The sequence below is a fragment of the Euwallacea fornicatus genome, chromosome 19, assembly GCF_040115645.1.
Source record: "Euwallacea fornicatus isolate EFF26 chromosome 19, ASM4011564v1, whole genome shotgun sequence".
Lineage (NCBI taxonomy): Eukaryota > Metazoa > Arthropoda > Insecta > Coleoptera > Curculionidae > Euwallacea > Euwallacea fornicatus.
This window is the reverse complement of record NC_089559.1, coordinates 245,505-265,382: the sequence shown is the minus strand read 5'-3', so window position 1 is coordinate 265,382 and position 19,878 is coordinate 245,505. Positions and strand designations below refer to the sequence as shown.

Here is a 19,878-nt window from a genome sequence, read left to right as displayed (position 1 = left end):
CTCGGGATCGTAATTAAAGGGAAAAATGTATTGATCGGGACGTTTTCCCTCGGGGAAGTCCCATCAATGTATTACAAAAGGATCCTTTCACGAACCGCCAAAAAATAAATGTTATTTCTAAATTCATGATTAACAGTCGGGAGGATTCTATTCGATCAACGTAGGTTAGTAAAAGTGGCATTTGCTGAAGACCGATTGATGTAGGACACGCGGTTTCGTATAAAATTGTTCAGATATTTAGTTTCCTTTCAGATTTAAACGTTGAGAGTTTCCAGCCTTCGCGCGCCGCTGCACCGGCAGGTGGAAAACTGAAACTGTTTTCACCCAAAAAATGCCCTTCAGGGTGCGGAAAACTACAACGTAATCAAATGTTTAACGTCAAGCAAAGGGCCATTCCGAAAATGATCAAAATTTTTAATCGGACACTTCCATTCTCAGCGCCGTGCCGATTGTACGAGCCCCAACAACCATACAGGGTCTTCCAAAAAGACGCGGCAATGTTTAAAGCAGGGATTTCTCAGGTCATTTTGCGAACAAAATTCCCACAAACATAGATCCGGAAATGTATTGTTTTCGAGACGCGGTTTTTACATTTTCGGGCAGAGATGGGATAATCGGATAAAATCGTGAATGATAGAAAATAATACGTAACAAATGTGTAGAAATTGGAGGGGGCCATTTCCCAATATCTATTATAATATTAAATTGCGGTGGCTAAAAAACAAACTAATTTTCTGAAAAAAAGCGTATGATTACTTTTCCCTGTGGCTTTCGATCTGCACCGGTACATGCAAATATTTTGTTTATTGAAAGGGAGTTTTTCCATTTTTTTTTTTTGTAAATTAAGCTTAATTCTAATTCTTGTGTTTAATTCAGAAAGGCTGGAAAGATTATATCTCCGTTAATCCTTTAGATTTTTGATTTTGTTGTCGTTTATTTTCCAAGAATTCCACCGTCAAGATGGCGCATTCCATCCTCTCCTTTATTTTTTTCACCATTTCGGAGCCTCTCGTCACCTGTGATAACTCGATGTAGAACCTCCTGTCGCTTTTGCCTGGCAAGCAAAATTTCACAAATGGCTTTTCGCCCTTTCGATGTCTCGTGCTTTTAATTTAGACGGCACCCATTTTCCTTCCTTTTGAATTTTCCCCAAGGCACGTGGACGTTCGGAAATGGCGGATCGGGCGGCATTAGGGGTTTCAGCCAATTGCTTCAACGTTCGAGTGGGGTCTTCGTTCGATAATTGTTGCAAATCTGCATCTTCAAATTTCTTAACCTGTGCTGGTTGTTCCTTGTCTTCTCTATCAAAATCGCCACTTTTAAAACGGTTAAACCATCGTCTGCGACTTTTTTAGGATAGAGCATGTTCATCATACGCTTCAAGTAATAATCGATGACTTTCGGCAGCCGCTTCTGCACAGTGGCAATTAATGGCGAATCGACTTTGAATGCGGTATTTTTACCTCTCAGGACCCCATCGGTATCGTTAGTTTACGTTAACGAACGAATCAGTATCGCAACCCCCGTGCAAAATCGACATTATTAACCGAAACACCCAACCAAAAAATAAATCGATTCACTTGGGCGAGAGCAAAAGTTTCACGGACCCATGAGGATTGGAAGAAGGTCATCATCAGCGATGAGTCCAAATTTGACGTCTGCGTCGGACATGTGGGTAAAAAAGTCATATGGACAAAACGAGAGACCTTTCGCAAAGATTGTTTAAAAGGAGCGGTGAAGTTTGCCAAAGGTCAAACGGTTTGGGGACGCATCATGTCTGCCAAGGGATTAGGGTCAGATGGAGTTTATAGACGGTGCAACGAATGCCGAGGAGTATAGACAGATATTTCGAAACAAATTACTTACAAGCGTTCCTCTGTTCTGCGGTAACCAAAATTTTATTTCCCAACGAGACGGCGTTTCTTGCCACACTGCTCGTGCATCGAAAGCAATAGTTTGACAAAAACAATATTGACGAAGTCTCCTGGCCTCCGAACAGTCCCGATTTGAACGTAATTGAACGTATTCGGCGCGAAATGAAGATATGTCTAAGAAGTAATCCTCGTGGCAGCCTTGAAGCTCTAAGATTGGCAATCGGACAGATTTGGAACGCGCTCATACCCGAATTTTGCCGTAAGTTGGTGAGAAGTACGCCTGCAAGAACCCAAGGAGTAATCGAAGTCCAGGGCGACGCTGCCAGCTATCAATTTGAGATAAAGCGTGCTCTCTCAGGGCGTTCCCCCGTCCTGATTTTTGCACATTTTTACTAACATTCGAAGATGCCGTTCCGAAACTAGTTTCGGTCTTCCAGGACTTCAATACAACAAGTTTCGCCATATTTCGTGACAACGTCATGAACGGCGCTTTTTGCCACGTCGAATTCTCCACCAACGTTTCTCATCGGTACGACTCCGTGGCATTTCCGGACCGCAATTTCCCAGATTTTTGCATTTGCAGTTTTCCTCGAGCCATTTTGCAACGAATTCACTTATTAGATCGCCAGTTGCAACGTTGCAAATAAATAAACTATAATCTGCTACAATAAACCGTTGGAAGCTATCAAACGGACGTTTTGAATTTGTTAAAGCTCTTCATTTGACGATCCTTTCGGTCGTATATGGAATGAATAAAAATAAATAGAGAAAAATAAATAAAAACAGAAATAAATTCTACCTGTCCCAACATGCCGGACGACTCAAGAAGATGGCTGCCTGTATTAACTTTTTGCTTTTAAAGTTGGAAAGTTGAAACTTGGAGAGAAGCTGTGTGAGAATAGAGCCGATTGATTGACGTCAATGGCGTTTGTCCAGCCCCTCCAGTTTAACCGAAAATCACCTCGACTTTCGATTTTTAAATCTAACGCCTTAAAATTTTTTTACTTACCTGAAACATGGAGGCAATTTTTAGCCTAAGAACGTCATTTAAAAAAAAAATATGTTTTTTTGTGAGGAAATTGATATCCGGTCAGTAGTTGGAGGACGCCGCCAGCGGCTCTGCGATGCTGCGCGACTTTAGGCGGGAAGGTGGATGGCCTCCACTTGGATGCCATCCGGGCCGCCACTATTTTCAAAAATGAACGAATGAACCGAAAACGGGAAATGCCGATGAAGAAGAAGAGTTTATCATCAGCGAAGACGAAAAAATCCATATTTCGTTTATGGTAGAGGTTAATTCGAGCACGGCAATTCGTGAGATAGCTCTAGAATGCTGGATTACCTATTCGGCAAGTCGTCAAGTTTTGAAAAAACTTCAGTATTCTTGCGGTTGTCAACAAGTAATTAACTGAGCTGTTCAAAATGACCAGTTTGTTTTTCTCGACGAGCAAAAGCATTTTGAACTGTTTTTCTCATAACGTTTGTCCAATTAGTTTGGGGTAATATTATTTATCGCCCTACGAACTTTTTCTTCTCATTTTTCCTGATTATTTGAAGAAGTGGCGTGAACTTGTGCTTTTACCGTGACGGTTTCACGACTGCACATAATTTCCACAAGAAGAAATATTTTTGTCTTTTGTTGCGGCAATCGAAAAGCGGCACGTATTTTTTCTAAATATCGATATTTTTTAACGAATTATTTCTAGACGAATATGCGTTGTGTTCGACGTAAAAAAAATTCAGGAAAATCGTCTTTTAAGAAATCGCGACGTGTGCCACCACGTTGCAATTTGAGAAACCGAAAGGCGAACGAGAAAAGCTGTTTTTCGGCATTTAAATTGCGTATGAAAGAAAAAATATTCAATAAAATCACGAATTAGTATTTTTCTTCACAATTCCGACCTAAAATTGTGCGCAATACGTAAGCCCCAGTGGCGTACCTCGACACGAAGAAACCACAAAAAAAAACAATTTTTTTTGACAACGATAGACAGGGTGTCCCACAAGTGTTTCATTATATTTCAGTGGGTAATAGTACATTGAAAAATAATATGACTCCCTATATAAACCATATTCCAATAATGCTTCATTAAGAAGATACAGGGTGTTAAACTTTACTTAAAAAATCTAACTTTTATTGATATATTCAAAACCGTTTGAGATATGTAAGTGAAATTTGGCATGTTTTGAGAGTTAATGTAGACGCATTTATTTATGCAAAAGGGCTATTTTTCGTTTCACCAGTGACGTGCGTACGGACACCTCTCAGCACATTTTTTAAGAAAAACATGGTGCGCCACTGCTTTTTATCAAAATAAAAATTATTTTTAGAAGTTTAATTTCATTTAGAAGAAAAATGCTCACTTGACTCTTTTTCGTCCGACGTATCGTTTGCCAGTAAAAAATTCAATACCGTCTATATGCACGATATTCTCTAAATGGTTTTAATAATATTAAGTTTGTTTTAAATATTATTTATTTGCTATAACATTATAGAAATTGTTCAAATTGGCGGCAATTTTGTTCAATACATAATTGAGCTCGCCTGTTCATTGATACTCTGATACGTTGAAATATTCCAGGTGTGTTTTAAGTTTAACACCCTGTATCTTCTTAATGAAGCATTATTGGAATATGGTTTATATAGGGAGTCATATTATTTTTCAATGTACTATTACCCACTGAAATATAATGAAACACTTGTGGGACACCCTGTATATTTCAGCCTAAAAGGCCTCTAGGTCGCAAAAAAGTAAAAATGTTTAGGACGCTACGTTTAAAAATCGAAAGTCGGGATAATTTGCAGTTAAATCGGAAGTGCTAGATAAACGTCACTAATTTCAATCAGTCGGCCCTATTCCCATATAGCTTTCCTCAGAATTGAAACTTTCGAAGTTTGAAAGCAGCAAAGTCAGAAAGGCGAACCGTCTTTTCGAATTACCCCGTATAGTTGTCAAACGCAATAAGCAACATTTCTCAAAATTCGTCACATTTGGTGTTTGACAATAATTTCGTCAAATTAGCTTCTGCTAGTTGCTCATGCGCTGTGTGGGCATTTTGAAAATATAAATCGTCTTGAAAATATTAATTATCGTTTGCTTCAAAATTTTGATAATAAAAAAAAATCTAATCCGTCCCAATATACAGGAGCGTTCACGGTGAGTGTCCCATTAAAAGTTTACGGGGTTTCAATGTAGCTAGATAACTGGAATTTTGGATGGCGTCAGTTGGATCCGTTCAGTTAAAGTGCAGGTAGCGTCGCGCCGTTGCCACATCCACGCGTAACCGGCAACAACTTTGTTATTTCAAATGTCACACCCTGTATTTTATAATGTTTTCGATTTCCCCGGGAGATTTAAACCCCAGTTTACGCATCATATCCCATAGCTACGATCATTCGTTTTCGACACCAAAACAAAATTTGTTTGTCTGATGTAGCAAGAAACAGCTCAAAATTAAAAAACGAATATTTCTTCAACTATCGCATCTAGAGAGCCGAAACTGAGCTACAGACGCTTATCAGTTACACCATAATGTTAACTAGAACACCCTATATATCCTTGGATGGCATCCGGAAGATCAATAAATTCGCTATCGAAAATTATTAAACATTGACGTCACTACACGTACATTGATAATTATTTTCAATCGTTTTTGGGACGTTTGCAAAAATTAGAATAATTGAGAGGAGAAAGTACCACTTGCTAGTTGGTACTCATCAATTCGACGCATTTTAAGAAAAAACAAATCTCGTGATCGTAAATTCATCACGGTGCGGCAACACCTTCCGGGTGCCGCACGACTACGTATAGCTTTTCGGGAAATAATTTCGATGGGAATTCAGGAAGATTCAAACTTGAAAAAATTAATCAATTTAGATGAGCAAAGGAAAAATTTTGCAGGGAGGAACGTTGAACGCAGTAATCACATTTGGTCTTTCCAAAATCCAAAAATGTCGCGAGGAAGGGGGTTTCCATTTAAATTTAATTGCGACGTTTTTTTTTTTTTTTTAATTATAGATGATAAACTAAAGTACATAAACTCGGGTTTAAATCTTACCGGGCAATTTGAAAATGTAATAAAATACAGGGTGTGCAATTTAAAATAGCGCGAAGTTGCTGTCGGTCGCACGCAGATCTGGCAACCTCGCAACGATACCAATATTTTAATTGAACCGATCAAACTCCGTTACATCGGCATCGAAAATTTCAGGTCTCTAGCTGGATCAGAACCCTGTAAACTTTTAATGGGACGCTCACCGTGAATGATCCCGTATGGTTGTTAGGGCTCGTAAAACCAGAAAAATGAAAGTTTACAGACCAAGAAGATTATTAAAAATGACGTTTCCGACAACTCCTTAGCAGGCCATAGTTAAATGTGAAAAAGCTGCAACTTGTAGCTGCCCTTAGGGGTAACGTGTGTGTCATATTTCCTCAAATTGTGCACAGATAATTAAAGGGAAAAATCATATCGATTATAAGGTTTTTCCCTTCGGGGAAGTCGTTTTGATGTATTAGAAAAGGAAACGGGGATTGAAATATATCGCTCAAGTGACTTTTCCATTTCGAGTGACAGTCCATCGATATTAATCCTTTTAGCTCGGATAACGGACGTGCGACCTCAATACGTTATCAATTATTGTTATCAATAGTCGTCCTGTATGAAATCCACTATTCCCGGAATACTTAAAATGCAAACGAATGGAGAAGCAAGTCTTGGCATCTTCACTCCTTGGATATTAATTTTCAAATTCCAATTAAACTGCAATTAAATTGTTGAATGAGAATCTTGCGTCGTCATGAAAAGAAACTCGGAGGTATTTGTCAACACTAAGCAGCAGTAAACAAGGTAGAATATATACTACTGGAAATATTCAGCAGATGAGACGTTAGTTTAGCAAAAATCCACTCCAGGAAAAATTTCAATTGCCAGACACAAACATCCCCTCGAAAAGTCCTCCTAAACGCCGTTTATTAAGTTTATCATGTCAACTTCGCACGAGAAGGAGGTCCTTTTTTGAATTTTAAATTCAATCATTCCCTAGAAGGAAATTTGATTAGTCCGAAACTTTGCGGAAAGTTGTAATTTTCGAACGTCGATTTTCCGGTCACTCCGAAGGAATTTATGAAGATATAATTTTGGACATAAATTCAAAAATTATGCCGCGACAATAAATCAGCGCACTGCACTGGGGGAACCCCCGAATTAATGTTTAATTCATGCATAAATTAAACACATCCATCCCGACTAAAGTTGACGTCCCCTTAATTTGTTTTCACCATCAGCGACTACTAATTTGATTGATCTTCTTAACTGGAGTTAACGGTTCGGAAAACGCCACTTTTTCCCTTAAAATTAATTAAAAATTCACCGCCATTTATCTAAATTCTTCACAACCCTATTGGGAAACTGCGTATGAAAGTAACGAAACCTTATATTACTTCCCCTCTTTGAGAAAATGATTAAATGACTTGTATGATGGAGGAAGTGGTGTAGAATTTTCAGTATCATAAGTATGTCTTCGGTGTACATCAATGAAGTTACAGTGGCGTAGACAGCGACCGTGCGAGTCCCCGTGGCAGAAACAGTTAGTTGTTTTAGCTAATTTTCGATCCTTATCTAATCTCAGGCACTATTAGTTGTTAAATTTAAAATTGTGTGATTTTAGACATATTAACTTGGGCAAAACATGCGCGTTCACTACAATGGAATTTATAGCGACGGAAATGGCGATTGGAAACGTATGCGAGACGAAATGAAATGTCCTAACGCGACTTAGTTCAGTTGGAAGGGACTACCGGGAAAAGTCGGCCCTTTTGAAGGCCTGCACCTTCGATTTTGAAGTGTTTCTCTTAAGTCTTAAGGTCACTCTTAAATTTTTAACAAATCGAAAAGCGGAATTTCAACAAACGAGCGAGAAGGAAATAGCTCAGGTCAGTGGATGCCCTTACGGTACCAGTCACTGTTGAAAGAAGAGGGACAGTGTCACGAGCGAGGAAATGCCCAGAAACAAAGGAGAAAATACAAAGGGAACGTTGAATATTTGGACAGTTATAGATTTTCCATTTTCAACCTAACTTGGACGATCCAAAGAAGCCTCCATAGATCAGTTTATCCATTGATTCCTAAGTATTTACCTACTTTACGAGTTGATAAAACTCCATTTACCAACTTTCCCCAAAAATCGTTGAATCAGGAAAAGTCCCCGAATGAATTGCAGACATAAAAAGGACAAACCATCTCTCTCTTTTTCTCGTTTTATCGTTATCGAAGCGTTGTATTTACGATATAGTTACTATTTTGCTTAATTCCAAGGAAACTTATGAAGCACTGGAGAGGGCAAAAGAAACTTCCTAAAGCAATAAAACAACTTGGACTGTAAAAACTAAAAATTGCAAAATTGCAAATTACCTTCGAAGACGCCACAATGTGACGCTTCCGACGCCGCCGTCGACGAGGGCGTCTCGATGGCGTCTGACGCTCCAAGCTGCGCCAATTTTTCCTCCTCGATCAAGGTAAAGTCTTGGAGAGATAAAAGTTCTTTGCCATTAATGGACACTCACAAATTAGAGGGACTAAGGTATTCGGCTAATTAAGTTTATCCTTATCTGGGGATAAATCCAAAGTTCGAACAGGGGCAGCAATTAAACTGTCCAATGTATCTCAATAAAAATCCAGTAAATGAATCGACCACTACTAATAGGACTTTTGCAGGCAATTTTGCACTTTTCTTAGCCATGTACGGCCCTGGAAGCTTCCATTACCATCCACTTCTGGCCCCTCGCAGGGGATGATGATTTGCAAACCGAGTACATAAGTTCGGGTTCTCATAGCGATGAAAAGGGGCCTTGGCGGGGCACATTATCTTAATCGATTCTTTTATAATATGCCAGTAGTCTTAAGACGTCGAGCAGGAATTTCGCGAAAGAGTGATTTAATACAATTTTCTGGTAAAATGTTGAAGAGTCGGAAAAAGGATATACCATATGAATAAAGTATCAGCCAGAGTCGCAAAAAAAAAACTATCGTAGGCACGTCACGCGGCCGAAAGTGGGTTGAGCCGAGCTCTTCAAGGTTTCGGGCCTACTTTGCTTGCCCCGCAAAACGCTGCTTTCCGGTCTCGTCACCCAATAGTTATTTACGTCACTAGGCCACTAGGTAACTTATTAGAATGTGATTTTTTTTCGACTGGGCACTGTTAAAAGGCAAATCTGAAAGGTTTCAACTATCACTGGAAATGCACCTAATGGTCGTGTCTCTTATAATATTTCAGTTCGAATTACCAGTTGAGATCCATGTCAACAGCGACATTTCTTGAAAATATGGCGAATGCAAGTTTCATTTTTTTTTTAAGCGATAGGTCCCCAATTAGCGTTTGTTAAGGTCGCTCAACTATAGCATTGCCGTATCAGGTATTGTAATGTTATTTTGGTGTATAATTTTTATGCTATTTCGTTTCTTTGCGTTCAGGTGGGAACGTATCACTTTCCCTCCTATAATTGATGACCAGGCGTAACATTTTCTTTTTCTGTTTCAGATTAATTCTAAAGAGAAACCAGCGCTACTGTGTCACCGCCCAAATAAAACCAATTAATAGTTGGTAACTGTCTAGGAATAGGCTGCGATGTTTACGTTATTATAATTCGTTGTGCAAAACTAAACGGTTGACGTTAATGTGATTACAAGAAGCATATTGAATAAAGGGCGCTTCTTTTTGCCCACCCCTTGAACCCTCAAACTCTTTATGCAATATGCCATCTTACTACGTAATATTGTTATATATATTATGATCTCGTGGTTTATGCTCATCATTTGTATACATGTTTGTACATATTGATATCCGTATACATACTGTAATATGTTCTGCTTAAATGCAATAGATATATACACATATTTATGTAATTCACTTACAATATATTTTGTTAAACGGGGAATTTTTCAATTTGCCATAATAGTCAATGTTTTCTGTCAACCCTGGCTTTTAAGGAACCCTCAGGTTAAAACTAAAAGAGTTTATCCTAATAGTTCCTTGAAACAAGTCGATAGTTTGGTTTTAAAGGGATGGAGAAACGTGCTTGTACGGAGGTACCTTAATAAATTAATAAATAATAATGATTGTTAGTAAATTTTATTTAATTTATATAGGACTAACCGTCAATTAATTGTTAGACTTATCGAGAACGGAGGTGAGCTACGACGTGACCGTTCAATTTTCGCTCTGGTGCCATTTTATAATAGTAGCTTTACTTATAAGTTCTTAACGATTTTTTAGAGTAATAGAAAATTAAGGCCGCGTTCACTGTTACTGCCTGGAACGTCCAGCACCCTCAATGATAATGTAAACGCAGCTTTCTTAGTTCGTGACGACCAAAAAACAAGTTCCATACTAACTAAAATTCTCGGGGGGGGGGGGGGTCAAGAAGACGTCCCTGTCTCGCTATTTGTTGTTTCGATGTAAAATATACTGGGTGTTCCAGTCGGGGACGTCTTCTTCAGCCGAGGTTTAGGCGATCTTTATTGTCAATGTTGGTAGGTGTTGTAAGACTTAAAAATACGTAAACGCTGCATTTTTTGTGATAAAAAGAAATGTTATAAAAGTCGCCTAATCCTCGGACAAATACAACGAAATATAGGGCTTATTTCGAATTTGTTTAATTAGATCGAGTCTAGTGTAAAATATTAATAAACATGTTGTCAGGGGTGCGCTATTATTCTTGGTTTCAAATAAAACAATTTAATGTATATACATGTCTAGTTTAGGTAGCCACAATCGGCGAGCCCTGTTGTTTTCTTTTGTTGTTTCATTTGTAATATTTTTTTATAAAAGTAATTAGTCTAATTACGTGTATAAGCGGTGGGTGGAAACGATTACGAGGCTCCAATATAGGCTGAAAAGTAATTGGAAGATCGACGGTGGTTCCACATTTTCCACCGAAATCAATATTTACCCCCATCTCGTCATTGCGGTACTGGTCATTCTCACATTTCCGTTATATTTTTATAGAGTTTTTCATTTTGATTTTCATCCATTTTAGAAGTTTAATTTTTGTTTTACTTGTATGAGAAGGATTTAAAATATAGATGTCTATTTAAGATTAAATATCTCGTTTCATTTTCCTTCGTATTTCCTGATAATATGGCGTCTGAAGAGAACACTAGTTGATTTAGGAGCTAACGCCATCTTTTAATCAATAGGCAAGCCTGATATAATTCTTGACACATGGCGAATAGGGGCTGTTAGGGCTAATATTCCATGCTCTTCTTTATGCAGCAGGAGTCTTCATCTCTCACACCAAACTTCAGCAATCAAGACGATTTTGCATATTACATCCCTCATTTCAGCTTTCCATCTGCGCCTTGTCGAGAGTGAAATAAACTGAGAGAATAGTCAGCGACTTTTTTAATTAACTTGTTTTTTGACTTCCCGTTACTGTGTAGTCTTATATTGAGTTAAGCTCTGCCGAGAAAGTTTCTTAAATTTTATAAATTGCATCTGCATTAATTGAGCCGGGGAAGGTGTTTGTCGCCGGCAAATGATAAATTCAACCTTAAGAACTAGACATTAATTTCCAGGGATTAGATTTTTTGCAAGGTCTTGCATCTATTAATTTTCGAGAAAAGGGCTTTATGCGTGCGTGGGAAATTATTCAAGAATTTTTATTGAATCCTCCCCCGATGTATTTTAAACGGGAGAGAAATCTGGTGCGGAGCAAATGCCCCATTAGTGTTAGACACAAAAGTATAATCATTCTTCTTTTCATGGTAGAGCAAAAGGCCGTGGAATTTTTGGCTACGTCACGTTTGGCGTTGCCAAGTTGCGTCCAAATTTTCACTAGGACTCTGCTTCTCGAAGTGCTGACAAAATCAAAGCGAGGTAACTTTAGCAGAAATGTCATTTTCGTTGAAACTATAGAACGAGACTACATCGTTGGTTATTTCTTGAATTTTCACTAAATTATTTGGTAGATCAAGTTTTTATCTACTGACCCTAGAAGTGTACCAACTACTTCTAAAAGCTAAAAATCCAGTGGAGCCGGCAACTGAGCAGTTTCCAGGAGCAATGCAACTTAACATAGGGCGAACCATCTATCGCTTACATTCTTAAGAAAGATTCTTTTGAAAGTACGGCACGGAATCATCAGTCAGCGTCATATCCGGCACAATGGCGGGCACCGGAAGCTTTGTTCCCCGGAGTCCGGAACGCCGTTTCCCCGCTGCGTTCTTGAGGGGAATTAGCGCTTGTTAAAGAATTAATTTTAAAAGGGGCCCGATTTTATTGCAAACTTTCGGTTTGACTTTGTCCTTACGTGGAAAATGAATTATGGAGGTTCCATGTATATATTAGAAAGAAATTGGTGCCGTCGTAAATCTTTAATATTCAAAAATGACTAAGAAAGTTCATCGATAAAGACGAGTCTCGCTGAATCTAACATTAACACAATAATAAGTTAGATTTATGATTAGAAATTCGTGCGCTCAACGATTCTTAGTATGTCGTAAAGCCACATACTTTAATTATAAGTCTAACATATTGTTAATTTAATGTGCTGTAGACTAAGAAAATCAATGTAATACATTAATAAAAAAATAAAAAAGTAATGGCAGCGGTGGGATTCGAACCCACGCCTCCGAAGAGACTGGTGCCTTAAACCAGCGCCTTAGACCGCTCGGCCACGCTACCGTTGGACCTGTTTCGACAAAAGTCTCATAAAATTATCGACAATTATCATTTTATAAAATCAATGTTCTACTTATTACCTTTTATACATACTTCACATTAATTCACGTCATCATTCAACAAAGTTTAAAATATAAATATTTATTACCTTGAAACATACACTAGAAGGTCTTCAGATGTCTTCATTTCATATTATTATAAAATTGTTGAATAAAACTTTTTCCTTGACAATATGGTGGATTTAAATATTTGTTAATCAAATTTCGAACTAAAGAATTTCAATGGTCTGAAATAAAAGATTCCCTTGATTTCTTCCATTTATTATTGCATCAAAACCTCTCCTCTGCAATTTCGCATAATTTTATATTCAAACAAAATATAAAACTTATATGAAAAAAAATGTTGATATTCACGATGTGTTTTAGATGGCTCTAGCAATAATTTCCTACCTTTAAATATCGTTAACTATAGTAAATTTTAGTCATTAGGTCATTTTTAACGATTTGGTGAATCTAATTTTTAATATAATTGATCAAATTAAATCGACCACGATATCAGTGGCATAGCTACACTGCACGCCACTGATCACGAAGATATAGGGCATTGTGATGATGAGATCCTTGTAAAGAGAAGGGTGAGAAGGTTTGAATCGTAAGTTACTGGGGGGCTTAAAATTTCTAGTTTGCTGCTACTGTGGCTGTCTAAAATTCTAAATTTGTTATTTCATTTTTCAGTTCTGATCACTGACATGAGGTATTCAAAAAATTGAAATAATTTCGAAACTTCAAGCATCCAGATCATTGTTTTTGACATTCTGCACGCATAAGGTATTGAGGTCCTTGAATCACCATCATTGCGTTCCCTAATAATCGTCGGACATTAAATAATCACCGTGATTTAGCGGTGTTTTCTTCCTGAGATCATAATAACCTCTAATTTAAAGATTAGCGTTAATTCACCCTCCTGACTCGTCAATAGAATAATTCCCCATTCATCGGCGATATCGCAACGTTTTTTCGCTTCGGGTCACTGGCCAATTCCCCTAGAAGCCATTTTGCCATAAAACTCTTCAGGATGAGTGAATTTAAGCTGAGTTGGCCAGCGTCCCCCATCATTTTTACGTCCATTCTTTGGCACTACTAAAATTAGTCTAATTTAATCCCCATTCTTGTCTTGTCAGCACCACAATTGGTGGTGATCTAGTGATATGTCGACATAAGTTTTAATAAACTATAGAGAATGTTTAAATTAGTGCTCGCTTTTATCCTGGCCCTATGGTCAGCATTTAGCGTAAGTTTTACCCGTTTTTTTCCTCAAACAATCTGTTATATTTTTAAATCTTAGGCTGAAGGCTTGGAGAAGCGAAGCATTGACCTCATAGCTGCCCACGGGCTCATTTCAGACACAAAACTGCCTCGAGCGGTAACTCCCAACTCCTACAACATCAAGTTGCACCCTTATGCTGAACATGGCAACTTCAGTGGAGAAATTCGAATCAATGCCACCATCCAGCATAGGACCAAACAGATATCTCTACACAAGCACGTGGACTTGACGGTAACCGCCTTGAAAGTTGCACAACTTTTGCCCGCAGACTATGAACCTAAGAAGTAAGAGAATGAAAAAACCTCTTCAATTTTACAAGTAAAAATTTTGTTATAGAGAACAGTCAGAGAACAAAGTACAAATCTTAAAATCTAATTGGGAGCAAGTCCCTAAACAGTCTATAATGACCATCGACCTTAGCTCTGAAGTTAACACTGGAGGGGTGCTGGAAATTTTCATTCAGTTCAAAGGGCCGATGTTCAATAACACCTCCGAAGGACTGTTCAGGAGTTCTTACATGGATCCAGACACAAAAAAAAATAAATGGTGGTTTGCTCCAAAAACGCAGAAACCCTTAATGATACTTATGTCTGTAGGTACGTGGCCACATTTATGAGGCCAAACATGGCCAGAACGGTCTTCCCATGCTTCGACGAGCCTTCCTATAAAGTTCCAGTAACTCTAACAGTGGTCAGACCCAATTTCATGAAAGCTGTCTCCAATATGCCTTTAGAATCCAGCAGCGACCCTAAGTACTCAGAATCAATGACTAATGATATCTCCTCGTAACAATTTTACTGTTTCAGTAATTATTGGGTGACTGATAAATTTCAAACAACACCTCCTATAGCCACATTTTCCATGGCAGTGGTGATTTCAGAGCTCAATTATACTAATCACAATGTCAGCGATAGTGAAGGTAAGAAATAAGCAGTTTGTAATCTTAAAATAAGATGGAGCAATAGTTTACTTTCCAGACATCAAGATGAAGATCTGGGCGAGGCCCGATTTCATTGGGGCTTTGGTTAATATCACCACGAAGGTCTCTAAATCCATAAAGTTCCTGGAAGACTTCTGGGGATCCCCTTATCCATTACCTGAGTTGAACATCTTTGCTCTGCCGAACTATCAGGCCACAAGGCCTTCCGACAGTTGGGGAGTATTAATGTTCAAGTAAGTTTTTTCTATGGACATTACTATACTATTTCATAGATATTACTGCTTATGGGAAATCAGTTTAGTTGAGCTTTAAATTAGTAATTATTGGAGAAAACAGTTTTCACCAAATTATCAAGAATCATATAGTGGGTAAATTGAAAAGTTGCCACTGGCGCCATCTAGAGTGGGTTATTGCAATCTACACTACTACTCACCTTATTATCAAGAAAATCTAAAAAATGAGTATAACTTTACGGTTTTCCGAGGATAATAATTTCTGTTGAAGCAAAAATCAATTTCATGAAAATTATATTTTGGTTCCTAATACTATTGTTTACATATAGCCACTTTTTTACATTTTTCTTTTTTATTTATAAAGAGAAAGCGAATTAAGCAGCAAAGGATCATGGCATTTAACTCAAGAACTAGTTTATCAATGGTTGGGAGCTTTGGCTACCCCATTCTGGTGGAGTGACGCTCATATCAACAACGCCCTAGTGCGATATGCTACTGCTTACACCACTCTCAAAGTAATTTGCTTTATAATCACCCGAGGAAAAATGCACCATAAAACGGCTTTAGATAGGGGAAAATGAGACTTTCAACAACTGGCCGACGACCATGCTCTACTCAATATACTACGAATTCAGCAAAAGATATCCCCACGGCAAGAATACGGCCATTAAGCAGGATTCCTCGTCAGCTAAAACTGAATTGGTGTTCAGGATGCTCAATTATACTCTTGGAGAAAGCACTTTCAGACATGGGATGCAGCGATTCATGGCTGATAGGTAGGTATTACATCACTATAGCAGCAATCAACCATTACTTTATCTGATTTAAGGCAATACAAAACGTTCTTCGGAGACGATATCTGGATGTCCTTAACGGACCAAGCGAGATTCGACAAAACTCTTCCAGAACCCATTACCATAAACGAAATTGCCGGATCCTGGATAACCAAGGATCGGCTACCCGTCGTAACTGTTACAAGGAACTATGCGTCAAACTCAGCAAAAATTCATCAGGTTTTTGCATTTTTTGAGCTATTAATATGAGTTGATTAAAACCTGATCTTGCAGCGAGTGTATCTGAGGGAGAGACCCCATGACGTTCCTGATCAAGAAAAATTCCTATGGTGGATCCCGGTGGTGCTGATTCGTCAGGATAAGATGAATTTCCTTAACACCACGCCTTTGGTCTGGATGAAGAGAGAGAGGGAAATTGAGGTGCTAAATTTACCGAATGCAGACAACTTCGTTATTGTCAATCCAGAAGAAATTGGTAAGAACTTAAGCGACACACTTTACCGGTTTCACACATTGGGTTCCAGGTCCATTTCCCGTGAATTACGACGTGGACAACTGGAACAAACTGGCCAAGTACCTGCAAACGGAGAACAGGACCAAGATCCCAGTCTATACCAGGGCCAAACTCCTTCACGATGCCTGGAATCTGGCTTATGCTGGAGACCTCAGTTTTGCCACAGCCTTAAACATGACGCTGTTTCTGAAAAATGAAAGGGAATACCTGGCTTGGGATCCAGTATTTACGTTGATTGACCATATTGGGAAGCACATCGACAGTTCTGCGGTTCACAAGAAGTTCCAGGTGATGCATCTCCAGAAAACATATGGATTTGATCAAATTCAGATGTTCAGAAAAGTATTAAATTGTGTCATAGATAGCACCTGAGATGCTCCATTCACCCCAACTTTCATCCCTAACCGATTAGTGGCAGCTCAAAAACGCCCTTATACAACGTTTAAAATCATTTCTAGACGTATGTGAGGATCCTCTTAACCCCTCTATATGAAGAATTGGGCAACGAGCCTCAAAAGGGCGAATCTGAGGGCAGGGCCCATCTGCGCAGCTCCTCAAAAGTGTTTCTATGCCAGGCTGGATATCTGCCCTGCATCGAAGAAGCGCAAAAGGCTTTTAGGAAGTGGAGCGAAAGTACTGACCCAGATGAAGGGAATCCGTTAGTGATTTTCCCTCTTCATTGAAATTTAGGTCTCATTTCAACTAATTAACAGGGTGTCGAATCAATACATCTGCCCAGTATTCAAATGGGGTACGAAGGAAGAGTGGGAGTTCGGCCTACAGAGAATCATCAACTTCCCTCCCGGAAGGAAACCCAGCGAAAGGACGTATCTGTTGAAGACTCTAGCGGGCTGTCCCAATGACTCTTGGAAAATCGAGAGACTCTTGAACATCACAGTCCTGGAGCAGAATGGAAATTTCACCGACAACGACATTTATCTCATATTCAGCATGCTCACAGGCGGAGCCAACGGCTATACTACTCTCTTCAATTTCCTGCGGAAGAATTGGGAACCCATTAAGGCCAGGTAGAGCTCACATAATCGCTCATTAAAGTCGCGGACAGATTGGTGAATTGCATGAATTTTGCTTTTATAATAGATTCTTGTACGATCAAAGAGAAAGTTAATTATTTGCAGTTATCTAACTAATATCAAGATAATAACAGATCTGAGAAACTACCGTTTTTCCGGCAGTGAGGAAGAGATTAATACAATCCTTGAGAAGTTAAATCGATTAATTTTTCCATTATAACTGAACCGCTGATGTAACCGTAAGGTGCCCCTGGTTTACTATCGCAAAGGTCACATGTATATCCTTATCTTCGGTAATGAATAAGGTACTAAATTCAAGGGAATTTTCACTCTGCTGAGCCCTGCAGGGTCGAATTTGATCATGGCAATCCAATTACATCACCGAATCAATCGTACCTTCACACCTTAACAATAAACAATGGGACATTACGTATGCAGCCGATGGGCAGTAAATTTCGACTTTAACCGTGTGGTTTCGTTTGACCTTAGTGCATAAATAACTATGCAAAACATCTATTAAACTTAAGTTCATTAGTATCACCGGAATGTTCAGTTGCCACGCAATTATTTATATATATATATATATAAGTATATATATACATATATATATTTATGTTCTAGATTTGAGGAAAAACCCATGCTATGGAACAGCATCATTACCTCGGCGACCACCGTGTTTAAGACCCAGGAAGGCTTGGATTTAGTTTCTGAGCTCTACGTGGAAAGGCAGACGGAGTTCGGAAACGCCGATTTTGTTATCGAGAAAGCTCTTAAGAACATCAGGGAGGAAACGAAGTGGAGCAACGAAAACCTTCCTATTATCGAGAAATGGTTAGATAATTATCTGAAGGAGAATAAAGCGTAGAATTGCTCTCGTTCAGGTTGGAAATTCTTGTAGTAGTACAATTAGAGGTGTTTCTAATAGTCGAGTAATAAAATTTACGATTTTTAAATTATTGTGTCAATTATTATCACGTGTTTAAATAAAGTCTAAGTTAAGGCAATGCGGTAGGAAAAATTACATTTTAGTGACCACATTATGTGCAAAACCATCATACCCTCTCGGTGACAGAGAGTGTTTTATTTCATTCAAGAACCGGAAGTTTCTCCCAAATGAGAAAAGCGATTCCATCCGCCTCCCCCTCATATTGGGTATCCGTATTGAATACCCAACATGAGAAGTACGGACGTGAGCATGTATACAGGGTACCTTACTACTGAGATGATCACATTATGTAACAGTTTTCCTTTGCTTTGCTCCTGTCTATTTTTTAAGCTTTTTGTTTTATTTTCTTACTGTTTCCGTTTCATTCATTTAATCTAGGTGCATCGAGAGTAATTTGCGCAGTCAGTAGGGCGCACATGGTATTTTATGCACCTCTTATACAGGGTGTAACATATTTCAGAGCGCGAGAATTCTCTTCAAAATAAAAAAAAACAATAGGCTCATGATCGAAAACACATCGTTTTAGATATACAGGGTTGACAAGTACAAAGTTTGAGTTTTTTTTGATATTTTGCGATTTTTATTTTATTAAATTTGATTAAATACTACAAATTAATTCAGATAGTCACTAACTGAAAGATAAGAAAATACTGCAAAAGACCAAAGAGTTAATGAATTGACAAAGCAAATTAAATTTGATATCAGAACTCATACATGACGTTCCAAAAAAAAGATACAAAATCATATTCAATAGTACAAGGTCGGTCAAACACAACGTCCCATCCATTTTCTATGCATGAAAACAGATGAATTTAGTAAAGTAGCTGTTTTACCATATGAAATAAAAAGACGTAAGCTACAATAAATGCTAAAAACTTTAAAATATGGAAAGCGATGCTCGGTGTCGCAACGCCGACGCAATGTTTTTTCAGAAATATTTCTTTTCTTTAAATGTAAACATCCCCCCAGCTTGGGTGGAGTGTCCCGCGCCATAAGCTCATTGCAAATGGTAGAACCGATTTTCTGTTTGACTAGTCCGTATCTATGCTATACCCTATGGATCAGAGAGCTGTTTTTGTGAGCTTCTCCTTACTATGTGCCTGTTGGGGGGTCCGATTCGTGTATTTTTAATTGGGATTTCCAATCAATCTACAGTAAGATAAATGCAATTTTTAATATTTCTGGCTATTCTTGACTATCTGGCGACCCGACATTGACTTTAGAAACCGAATGAAAACGATTTTTAAAAAATTCAAGATTAATAATTATTTTCCTTTTTCGATCATTAAATATCTCAGAAATTCGCTGAACAATAATTAATTAATCAACTTTATTAAATGGATAAAGTACTTATGATTGAACTAGTAATTGAGTTGATAATAACGGTGCTCAAAGTAATTCTAGGCAGCACTGAAAAAAACTTGCAACACTGCCAGAATGAAATATTTTTAGACCAATTCCCACTTCAACACAGACAACGAGATAAAATTAACAAATCATTCTCAATTACTGTCGTAGTTAGATAATCACTAACTACTT

The 19,878-nt window shown here is 38.2% G+C and overlaps 2 protein-coding genes and 1 non-coding gene across 8 annotated transcripts in view; 2 read left to right on the top strand and 1 right to left on the bottom strand.

The window, feature by feature from the left end:
- The window catches only part of foxo (forkhead box, sub-group O), a 77,458-nt gene extending 66,484 nt beyond the window's left edge, over positions 1-10,974 (top strand). For all 5 annotated transcript variants that reach the window (XM_066293677.1, XM_066293676.1, XM_066293674.1 and 2 more), the window contains one exon: positions 9,412-10,974. The gene's annotated coding sequence lies outside the window, so the exon portion shown is untranslated. The remainder of the gene's footprint in view (positions 1-9,411) is intronic.
- A 1,499-nt stretch (positions 10,975-12,473) lies between these two features.
- TRNAL-AAG (transfer RNA leucine (anticodon AAG)) lies at positions 12,474-12,555 on the bottom strand. Its single transcript has one exon. It is a non-coding gene; the product is annotated as a tRNA-Leu (tRNA).
- A 1,138-nt stretch (positions 12,556-13,693) lies between these two features.
- Positions 13,694-18,346, top strand: LOC136345404 (aminopeptidase N). 2 transcript variants are annotated; one of them, XM_066293671.1, is made up of 14 exons: positions 13,694-13,842; positions 13,897-14,162; positions 14,215-14,424; positions 14,475-14,630; positions 14,685-14,797; positions 14,856-15,051; positions 15,416-15,566; positions 15,619-15,827; positions 15,881-16,064; positions 16,119-16,320; positions 16,370-16,647; positions 16,818-17,017; positions 17,073-17,387; positions 18,015-18,346. In XM_066293671.1, exons 1-14 carry the CDS (start codon positions 13,792-13,794, stop codon positions 18,256-18,258), a joined length of 2,775 nt encoding a protein of 924 aa, XP_066149768.1. In that variant the 5' UTR covers positions 13,694-13,791; the 3' UTR covers positions 18,259-18,346. The 2 variants fall into 2 exon arrangements, with proteins under 2 accessions (XP_066149768.1, XP_066149767.1); XM_066293670.1 differs by having other exon boundaries at positions 14,844-15,051.
- Positions 18,347-19,878: the final 1,532 nt, after the last annotated feature.